General features: G+C 38.0%; 1 protein-coding gene across 1 annotated transcript; it reads right to left on the minus strand.

The window, feature by feature from the left end:
* Positions 1-2,208: 2,208 nt before the first annotated feature.
* On the minus strand, positions 2,209-11,455 carry LOC126591433 (kinesin-like protein KIN-12E). Its single transcript, XM_050257111.1, has 22 exons — positions 11,060-11,455; positions 10,693-10,848; positions 10,520-10,603; positions 10,262-10,381; positions 9,833-9,946; positions 9,645-9,737; positions 9,342-9,431; positions 9,147-9,217; positions 8,755-8,829; positions 8,544-8,631; positions 8,255-8,313; positions 7,944-8,007; positions 7,660-7,725; positions 6,656-6,814; positions 6,464-6,568; positions 5,966-6,201; positions 5,575-5,644; positions 5,425-5,481; positions 5,287-5,349; positions 4,705-4,764; positions 4,546-4,625; positions 2,209-4,415 (listed from the first exon to the last, which is right to left on the minus strand). Exons 1-22 carry the CDS (start codon positions 11,309-11,311, stop codon positions 2,414-2,416), a joined length of 4,164 nt encoding a protein of 1,387 aa, XP_050113068.1. The 5' UTR covers positions 11,312-11,455; the 3' UTR covers positions 2,209-2,413.
* Between the last annotated feature and the right edge of the window lie 240 nt (positions 11,456-11,695).

Here is an 11,695-nt window from a genome sequence, read left to right on the forward strand (position 1 = left end):
GAATCCACAATTTTATACATGTTTGTACGTTCGTCGTCTCGATGATGAACTCGATGGAGAAAATGTTCGTAAGCTTGGCGTCGTAGTCATTGCATCCACCCGTGGTCTTCTTCACCGTGTCATAGTAATTGCTACTAGTCAGAAGGTGCTCGAAGTTCAACTCTAGGACGTAGACCCTCTCCTCCTACCGAATCTCGACAGGAACTCTAGCAACGTTGTTGTAGACGCTGATACAGTTCTCCTTGACGTCAATGGACTGAGACAGCGAGGAGATGAGTGAGAGTAGTACCTGATGATGTTTGAGAGCGAGTGTGACGACATATGTGTTGACGGTTGGGGCAACGGAGCACGGAAGATGAGGATTTAGACGTGGTTCTTCTTCCTTTCCCTTCACTTCTCTTTCTCTCTCAGATTCAGATGAAAATGAGTGGCACGGCTCAAATGAAATAGCAAGACACCTAAGATTGGAAGATTGAATTGAGGTTAGTGGAGCCAAGCTTTTCGTCAGTCGGGATTTCGGGCCAGGGCTGGTTTGAGGTAGCAGTGGTGGCGGAGATCGTCGTCGTTATGTCATGGAGAGAGGGAGACAGCATAGAGAGAGATCCGGAAGAGATATTAGACAGACAAGAGACTTGCCGTTAGGGGCAAAATTGGAAATTAATTGTTTGGGCCATCTTAGTAGGATTAGTTTAGTGTTGGGCTTTGTCCTAACCATTAAATAAAGTTGTTACATAGTTTTTGGTTAAGATTCAAAGTTTTCAAGCTATTTTCATTAATTTTCCTTATTTTATAAACAAAACACGTGATTAAGAATGTATAACATGTTGGCCCTAGTTCGACTCGACCCATAAAAAACATTGCCAAATTTTCATTTCCTCTACCGTACAGGTTAGCTCCGCTCTAGGACCATGCGCACTTTTGTCGTGAGACTTTTGTTGAACAGTATGTTTGTCAGCCTGATACCTCTATGAATTATTGAAAGAGATATGTTATTCACACATTCGTTAATTTTTGTCCATTAATTTTCTTCAATTCACACGATCCAACGGTCGGAAATTGAAAGGAGTGTGTGAGAGGTAAAAATAATTTTGCAGATAGCACCACCCTTATCAAAACAAAGGCACCCCAACAACTTATGTGGCTATCCGTAGACGAATTTCCAAAACAATGTCTTCGACCGTGCAAGAAATGGTTTCGGAAGATGATAATTTGTGTCATTAGAAATGATGAGCAAATCATCGTTGTAGTAACAGCCCCTTGGTGTACCAAAATAATTGTGCTTACGCAATATATTAACGCTCAAAATTTGAAAGGTCAACAAAGATCAGTATGGTCAACTCTTGATGGGCCTTGAGATAAAAGGCTAAGTGATAAACAATACAGTTTAAGTGGTTCGCCCTCAAAACTGCACTATGTCACTGTAGTGATATGTATATGTTTGATGTGGATTTGTTGATCCTAAAAATTACAAGACTTACGTGGAGCTCATGCCGAGCAACTATTGAGCTAACTCCATCATTCTTGTGAATGCGGGCATGCCAACTCGCGACCAAGATTGGTCGGGTGAGTAGAATATATGTGGTGGTGGTGTCGAATGCATTGCTGACTTCTACACTTAGCGACTACAGCTAAGGAATGAACGCATCTCGGCCTAGGGTTCTATAACCTGAAAACAAGGTTGCTAAATTCCCCACAAGGTTCAAGATCTTCTGCACCAAGTTCGGCAACTTCAACTATATTTTTTAGAATATAAGTGCGTCGAATTGGTATGGCTGTAAGAACAAAGATACTAAAAAAAGATGAGTGTCTTTATCATGAATGTTGTTAAGCTGTCTGAATGCCGAACTCGATCATAGAACACCTCACTTCCCTAGGGAAGCTAATAAAGTGACATTTTGGCAAAAAAAAATCAAAGACTTTTCGTCGGTTAAGACTTAGATAATTGACCCAACTAGAAGTAGTGTTGTTTCACAGAACTAAAGGTACTCCCAGACAGATTAGTTCCATGGTCTAGTGATGCACACCCAATCTGAATATGTTGCTGTTTGCCAACCCAATGATGTTCCAACGAACTGAATATGTGCTAACAAAGGGGTTAGGAGAATTAGTATTTTTCTCAAGGTTGTGAGAAAGTTTTTTACAAGATTTATTTTACGCACGGGAGAGACTAATTAAAGATGTATTTTACAGGTTCATTGACAAAATCACTGATAAAACAGATGTTTTTCATTCCTGCTGTTGAAGTTTTAACACCCTAATTTGGAAGTTTTAACAAGAAAAACAACAAAAGTTGAAATGAAGCAGTAGACAATATTGTTGGCTCATACAAAACAGAAAAGAGGAGTGATTCCTAATTACAAGTGTAACAATCAAAGCATCTTCTTGTTGAAATACCGTAGTTTTCGATCGGGTTTCAACTGACAGTTGAATTGGCCTCACCTAGCAGCAATGACTTTGCCTCTACAACATATTTCCTAACACTCTGAAGCTCTTCCTCCATCTTTTCTGATAACAAGCATGGATGAAACCTCGTGTCCAACAACAGCATTGTCTTCTCAGCCGTTAAAACCCTTTTTTTGCACAGCTTTTCCAACTTTCGTAATTCAGTCTGCAAGTCTTCCTCTAAAATCTTTGACTCTGCCTCCTTCAATTCCGATTCAAACAAATGCTGCTGGTACTCAATAACCAGGCTTTCAATTTCAGTATTTCCGTTATCACTTACTTCCAACAGCATTTCTTTCTCCTTCATTGCATTCTCGAGTGCAAGTTCCATCTCTCCCACTGACTTCACAGCTTTCTGCATCTCCACTTGTACAGCCACCAGCTCACTGTCTACCTTCCCAAACTTCCTGTTCAGATCCTCAAGTTCCCTTCTCGTGACTCCAATATTTTCTCGACATAGTTTCATCTCTGTCTGTAGTTTAGTTTTCTCTTCCGCGGACTTCAGTAACTCGGTAGCTTTACCTCCCAAATGCCAATTTTTCTGTGAGGGGTCTGTCTTCTCAACATTATCTATCGCAAAGAGAACCTGTTCATTCTCTTGTTTTTTATTTTCATCATCCAGCTTTGACTTGAGGCATGCAAGACTTTTCTTTAGTTCGACCTCAGATTGTTGCATTTTCGTCTGCTCAGCAGCTATTTCATCCTTTTGTGTTTGTAGGAAGACCAATTCCCCATTCTTTTGGTCCAGATAAGATGTCGAAGCTGCTACCCTTGCTCTTGCCCGAGCTTCTCGCTGCTCAAAGTAAACAACTGAGGAAGAAAAGCAAGATAGGGAGTACTTGAGAGCTGACAACTTTTTGTCAATTAGAGTGCTGTTTTCTTTCAGTTTTTCAGAGAGGAGTTCATAGGATTCAAAAAGCTGCTGCTTGACTTGAATTTCATCTTCCGTTGCTTCAATTTCTCTTGAGAGTTTGCCAACCTCTAAAATTAATTTCTCCATGCAACCAAATACGGCAACTGTTTTTGCAGAATCTAGAAGTTGCTCATCTGCTCTTTCCAGATTCATTCTGGCCAAATTGAGATCTTCTGAAAGCTTTACTGTGGTGAGATCTGACGTGTCCAGTTCCATGTCAGACGCAATTCCAACATCAGACTCATTTCCTGAATCCCCTTTAGTGTTAACGGTACATAGACCGGCCATATCAAGCACAGATTTTGAGCCACCACTTTCTTCAATATCTGCTTTCACTTCATCAGATATATGGCTGAACCCAGTTTGCACATTCGCTCCACATAAACCAGATTCCTCCACTGGGACTGGTCCTCCATCAGAACCAGAAAGACCATTATCGCCAATAAAATTCTTTCCCTCCAGAGACATAGGAGATGCACCTCCATCAGAAGCAAGCACATCCTTAGCTGTAACTTTTTCCTGTCCACCAGATGCAAGCACCCTTTTGAGTTCATCCCTCTCTTGCATGGCTCTTTCATACAAACCCATTAGTTTCTCGTTTTCTTCATGCAAATCCGCAAGTTGATGCTCTAAATTCTCAACCACTTTATTCATCTCAGCCTCCTTTTCTTTGGCAAGTTCTACAAAACCACCACCATTACTGTGGCGTTTGGTGCCATCATGAGCGCACTCAGATTTGTTAATATTTCTGTAACTAGTCTCTGAAGTTGCCCCTTCATATAATTCAATGAGTTTATTGTTATCTTCAATCAAAACCTTAAGCTTCATACGCAGTTCATCATTTTCTTTGGACAGGATTATTGCAGTCTCATGAGCTTCAGCTTCTCTTTGACTTGCAGCACCAATGGCATCGACCATTGTCTTCAGTTCCAATTGATCACTGAAGTTCATAATCGGCACATCAGCTGAGGATGAAGGAAGCTCAACTTGATGTGTCTTTTCTTTCATTGCTCTTGACGATCTCTCTTCTTCAAGTTTTGTCATCAAATCATTGATATTCCTGCAATGTTAAGCCACTTGTTATAGAGTAGAAACCTAATCTCATTACACTAAAAAATTGACACCCAAGGATTTGCAGAATATTTCACAAAAAAGTAAAAACTCGCAGTAGAAAACTACTAAACTATTACCTTTCCAAAGTCTCCTTCTCTTCAAGGCAGAGGTCTAGTTTCTTTTGGAGTGTGTCCATTTCTGACTGGTTGTGAATGGCCTGCCATGAACAATTTATCATCTAATATGAAACCACTTCTATCGGAAATAAAGCTCAAAACGTTTTTTACATGTTTTACCTGCATACGGAGAAATTCATTCTCCTCCTTAATTGAAGACTGCCAAGGTGATGCTTGTTCCTGTTCACATAGATGTAAAAGAATAAGAAACATCAAATAAGAGAAAAAGCAACGAACACGAAAATAAAAGCAGAGATGGTACAATATGGCGCAACTTGAATTCCAATCCAACCTCTTTTAGCGTGACACTCAATCACTCAAGCACCCCGAATCCAAAAATTCAAAATTTAAAAAGAAAATATATAGTATTTCGTTGAATTTGGGATGCAAACATGACCATTTCTTCAGGAACTTAAATCTTAATTGAAAGTTAATTTAGTTCAATGCTCTTCGAACAACATGATGCAGATGCAAGATGATTAAATGTTAAAATTAGGTCATAGTAAAAAATTAATTTGATGTCAGACATTGCTCACCATGTCGCTGATGTTACTTTCCAGTTCAACAAGTTATTGAGACAAACAACTCTCACATTAAGGTATCACACATTTGGAACATAAAAATACAACTCGGAAACTAACCATTTAAAAGCAATAAGAGATTAAGCTTCATTGGAAAAGTAAGAAATAGGTTGCAGCTCACCTGATTGGAAATCAGCATATTATCATCATTTTGACCTTCCATCACCACATCTTGATTTCTATCCTACAGTATAAATGATTTGAAAATATGTCAAGATAAATTCCTTTGTCAACCTTCACAAAAAACTGCATGGAATACCTGAACTGTCGAGGGCTCTGACTCATGCATGAGTTTCCAGTCGAGAGCTTCTAATAACTGCATGTATGCAAGAAGAATGTTCATATCGGTGAAAAAGACAAAGGATAAATTATTAAAGCCAAACAATTGCACACTCTGCGATTTCTTTACCTTGTTTTGTAACACCATGATCTGTTCATTCATTATATCTCGTTCACCTTCCTCATAAAATGACTTCAACCTATAAAAATGTAAATAAGCAATAAAAAAAAATGGCACCAGTAAATTTTAGAGAAATTATTCAACATATAAGACTAATAGAACAAAAATCAACAAAGTAATTAATATAGCATTTAAATGTAAAAATGGATGATGTAAGTGAACGAGGGTTTCTGAAACTGATACATTTTTAGGCTCTTTAGATAGAATCAAGATGATTTTACATCAATTTAAGACCCTGAAAACTAGTGTATCATGATTGGTTCCACAACCGTAGGAGACTAGCTGGAAGAACTGTATCTTATGATAAAAGATGGCTCGCATGGCTTAATCAAAGAGATACCTTCTGATTTCCTCCTTCAGCCGCAAATTTTCCATTGCGAACCTGGTCACTTCTTGGTTACGATCAACTTGGGCTCGTAGGACCTCAATTTCTTTCAAATACTCCTCCTTTTCTTTTAGCAAGTGTGTCTCAGCTGAGATCTTTCCACAGGCAACCGCTTCCAACCTTTTTATTCCAGCTTCTCGAAACCGTAGCCTCATCTTCAGTCCTTGTATTTCATCCTCTCTTTGTTTGGCCTGGTTCACCACCAGTATTTATTTCAGTAATAAAATTTGAATCTTTAATAACTGAAGAAAGTTAAATTGATATATTGGCCAAAACTAAACAAAACTAAAACATAATGGCTTGACTGTACAAGCCATATCCAAAATCAGTTTATGATATGAAATTAGACATCATGACAAATCAAAAAATCTTTTTGTGAAATAACCAAGGAATCTGAAACTTCAATACATAAAGAACTCTAAAATATAACAAGGGATTATATTTTCAGCATACCAGCTGCAAAGCTGCCTGGCTTTCCGCAGCCAACGTCTGCAATGCAATGTCTTTGTCCTTTTCCCTCCTGAAAGCCCCAACAAGGGCAACTTCATAGTCTTTTTTCTGAAAATCCAATGAATTTTTTATTAAGAAATTTTAAAAGACACTTTCAAATTTTTAACTATACAAGTCATAAAGAAACGCACAAACCTGAGATGTCCTCTTTCTAGAAGTGAATGGACTAAATGATCCATTAGGTCCTTCCCACTTAAAAGATCCTGGAGATCCTGGAAAGCTCACAGCTAACATATCATTGTCCTGATTTCCAGTTCCTCCATTGACCAGTCCTCGCAAGTGGGATACTTCTTTCTGAGAATAAATGAAGGTATACTTGTTGTTATGAAAGGAAGTGCTAACTGAGTAAAGTTTGTCTAGTTTGAATCTAGAAAGAAATGTTCCCAAAGGCACTGGGCGTTACTCGGGCGGCGGGAAGGGGCCTAGGCGGTTTTTATTATCTAAATTAAATTTATTATATGACACAAATAAGTGTCTACTTATAATACATAATTGTATTGGGAAACATAAATTGCAACATAGAATGATGTATAAATTATAAAGTACTAGACATATTGAGAACATAGGGAACAAGCATATAATGTGTTCATCCAAGTATCCAACAAGTCTGTTACAATTTATTAAAAACATAAAATGTAACCCTAAAACATTTTCTAAAGAAAAAAAGTCAAAAACCGCCAGCCTACCTAGACCCACCTAGGCTTGCCTATGTGGGCGGCTAAACATGTTTAGGCACCCTTTGTTATTTTTAAACGCCTAGGCATTAATCGAGGCTGTGGCCAGCCACCTAGCGCCTAGGCAGGGACTTTTAGAACACTGCTAGGAAGTGATTCTATTAAACAAGCTGCAAGATAGCCTTTTAGCGGTATCCTTAGTGTTCCATTACCTTATTCAAAATCAACATTCAGTGTAAAGTTATCTCAACATAGTAATTATACCATGTTTATCAGTAGTTTTATGATGGCTCCTATTAAGGTGTTTGTGAAGCCATGCATTTTATAATGAATAAACCAGTAAAGCTACAATCCCCAATATAATCTTTCACGAAAGATATCCAAGCAAGAAGGGCAAATATAATCTATGACAAAAATATTGGCAATGTGGTAGTCCCCAAACACAGAGAAGATCAAACATTATACCTTGAGTTGTTGAATTTGCACCCTCATGGCAATGACATCTCCAGATGCGTCCTCATTCACAATTGCCTGCGTAAACATAGAACAATAACTGACATAAACCTTTTTTCCCACTAGGAGAAATAAAGTAGTACCAAAATGCTCAATGTTCAAATACCAGAAGAATGCAAATAATAAGTCATGTATTTTATGTTCTGCTCATCTAATTATTTACCAAAATGTTCAAAGCAGCAAAACCAATACATAAGAATGTACATGCAGAAAAGAAAAGAAAAAAACTATTATACATTGTTCTTAATGAATTTAGCGCGCTGTGCAAACTTCAAAGTGCTCAGTGTCTCCAACGAACAGCTGAAAAAACCCACATAAGACACTAAACGTAATTGATTATGTCGTAAATAAACTTGAAAATGTAATGTACAACAACAAGAACTCTACAAGATCAAAATTAGAACATAAAACAGGGCTTCGCAACCAATGACCTCTAGGAACTGCAAAACATAGTTAGCATAGATACATAACAAAGCTTATGATTATATGGTATAAACGGAAAGCAAAATTAGAGTACAACAAGTGTAAGAAAAAGAGATTTACTAACCAGCTAGAAGGGCTAATATTTGCTATTATAGTTGTCTTTGAATTCCCTCCTAAAGAATCCTGAAAAGGAAACAATATGGAGTTTTTTATGCTACACACAATCCGGATTATACAAGAAATTCAGAATTTCAAACAACTAGGCTTACAACACCCAAAATTTGTAGCCTACAAATACACGATGTTATCAAACGTATAATTCTTCACTATACTATTCTATAATACTAACCACATATATACACAAATGAGAACTAACTGAAATTGATAGCATTTTAAATAATATTTCAAGTTACCTGAAGCAAAAATGTAAGCTTTGAATCCCTGTATGGAACATGGAGTGACTTCCCATTTGACATGTTCACCAGATTCATAATCACAAGTCTGAAAATATAAAATTCATTTCAACAAAATGAATTTTTAATTTATTTAGCACTTGGCATCAACGATAACCAAATTTTTAGGATTTTTTTAACTACAAAAGGCTAAAGATTAGAGAAAACATACCCCAACGTTGAAAGAGACTTGTTAATATTTGTTGCTTCCTTTAGACGCTCACCTTCAGCTCCAGAGCTCTTTTGCCTGCCATGAACACATAGACATATCAATAAACTGGACACTTTTATTCGCTGCGGGCACTGAATGAATGATGAAGTATTTCTGGTATGGATACTGGGAGTAATGCATAGATACGTTGAGTCATACTTCCCTAGAGATTCACACTTTATCAAAAAGAGCAAAGAACTGAATAGAAACTAGCTTCTTACAGCATACATTTTATCATATATCTTCCTTTCCCTTTTATTACTACATATAGGGGCAGGTTGAACACTCAATAACATCCTTCTATTTACCACCAATCCCTTTCCTTGTAAATAAAATTGAAGATTCACATTAACCTTTCAGATCCTGCTAAGTCAACAAGATTAAGCCGAGCAAAACGATGGTGAGCTACTCCTTGGCATTCCCTCTGATAACAAAAGATCAGTTAAAATCTCAAACCAACACACACTTGGAAAAGAAAGAAGAAGAGTAAGCCAAGATTATTAAACTTTTGTAAGGAAATGTAAATAGAAAACAGTGAATTCACTCACTTTACTCTCAATGATGCATGTAAATACACAATGAGACCGACTGCTAGCATGATTCATATTAGTAGCAGCTACCTTTCTGTTAGCTGCACCCTGTAAGAAAATGAAGTTTGGTAAATAATGCAAATTCACTGCAGAAAAGTAAGTGCCCACAAATTCAGCATGAGATAAAGACAAACTTTTCTATCAATCAAGATACAACATTAAGGATTCACAGAATGACAGGAAAGCACTATTATACAAATTACTAATTCAAATGTTTAAAGCTTAAATGATATAAGAACATTGAGAAGAGGTCTTATATACTTGAATAAGTTGTTGGATAACATCTCGAGCACTTGTCACTTCAACCTCTTTGAGATTTTCCACATAAACTCCTTTCTTTATGTCTTCTCTGATCTGCAATATGCTCATGATATTCACAACAAAGTCATATATTATATTTTTATTGATACCGTAGAAACAGAAAACTCTCTGTTGTATGTTATCTTTACCTGCAAGTTGTTAGATGAAGGGTCCAAAAGGTCCAAAATTTGTTCGTTGTATATCTCCAAAAAAGAACATTTACATATAAACTTTAATTTCTCATCTCGGCCAGCCTCTTTTTCCTGGTACACCACAATAAACAAAGAAAGATGCATTAGTATCTTGTAATGAATATTAAACATAGATAAGAATCAAACTCCCATCTAACTTTCAGCTTTGAATAGTACAACATGGTGGAAAGTGAGTCATGTAGCCAACCTTATACTCGTGCTAGATTAAAGATGACTGTTTTTTGAGTTAGGTGGATTTGTTAACTTGATTACTTGAAACTAAGACTAGTTTGACTTGAACGCTACAGCTGGGACCGATACTGAAAAATTGCCCCATAAAAATGTTACAGCATCAAAATTATACCACTAGTTCTACAAGTCACACACCTTTTGAATTCTCGAGAACAAGTATTCAAACACTCTAGGTGTCATCCCGCAATTGGCACTGTGCCTTCGAGTGCCTCCCTCAATATCTCCAAGCATTGTGTGGGTCTTCCCACTTCCAGTCTGCATAGACACAGTTAAAGTCATATGAAAACACATCCTCCAACCTCCAAATATACTTTCAAAGACAAACTAATCACCGAGAACATACGCACATAAACAAGAATAACTTTTAGGAAACAAAAAGTGTTGAACCCTCACTTGGCCATAAGCAAACATGCAGCTATTATAGCCTATCATGCAGTTGTCCACCATCGGCAATCCGGCCACTTTGAACAATTGCTCCTGCATATGACAAACCTCAATGAAGCACACGCCCAATGAAAACAAAAAGCTGCAAAAATGAAGAAGCACAGCCAAATGATATAACTAACCTGGCTAACATTCTCATCTGCAACAATGTCAAAAGTAAACCGTGACTCTGGATGGCCAGTCCAAGTAATTGTCTGACAGCTCTCTTGTCGAACGCATTTGCCATAGCCTTGCACTGATATTTCAGCGCTGCTAAGCGGACGAACCCGAATAATAACCTAACCAAAACAAATTTACTCTAAGCGCTTCAATTCTAAAACAAAAGGCTAAAAATATGATTTCGAGATTTAGGAACCTCAAAACTACATCAAAATTAATACGAATCGGGGAAGCATATGAGATTATAAGCACAAATTAACCTGCATTTGGAAGAAATAAAATTAATTTCGAAAAAAATCCACAGAACTAATGTTTCTTTGTATAAGGTACCTGCACGTTGTGGTCCTTCCAAAAGGAAGGGTCTTCATGAAACTCGAAGCTTTGGTTTGAGGAAGTCGTAGCGGTACTGGCTTTTCCGTCGTCATCATCGTCGTCCCAGTCTCCGATGCTCCGTAGCGCCGAGAAACTCTCTTTGGACGCGGATTTGTGGAGATTGGGAGTGCTCCGGACCGGGTCTGAAGAGTGGTCGTGGAACCCGAAGCGGGTCTTGATGGCGCTGGCGGTGTCCGATAAGAACGGCATTTCGGGTCGGAGCAAAGTGAGTGGTTCGGATCAGGGAGTGGAGATGGAGGTGTTGGTGTGGGAGCAGAGGGGAGATGACCAGATTGGAGAAGTCGATTTGAATTTTTGTTTTTTTGGGGGGCGGGGGGGGGATGTTAGGGTGAAAGTGAATTTGAATTTGGGAGAGGCGCGGACGGTCAATACTGGTTTTGATGGACGTTCTGGATGATCTCAGTTATACAGGTATTTGGACAGAGGGCGTGCTATCCACACACTCATTTTTACTTCTCTCACACTACTTGTTAATTTCTATCATTTGATCATCTTTAATTCATCCGATCCGACGGCCGAAAATTAAAAAGGTGTGAGAGAAGTAAAAAAGGGTGTGTGGATATCACACCCCCT

This window comes from Malus sylvestris, chromosome 11, assembly GCF_916048215.2.
Source record: "Malus sylvestris chromosome 11, drMalSylv7.2, whole genome shotgun sequence".
NCBI lineage: Eukaryota > Viridiplantae > Streptophyta > Magnoliopsida > Rosales > Rosaceae > Malus > Malus sylvestris.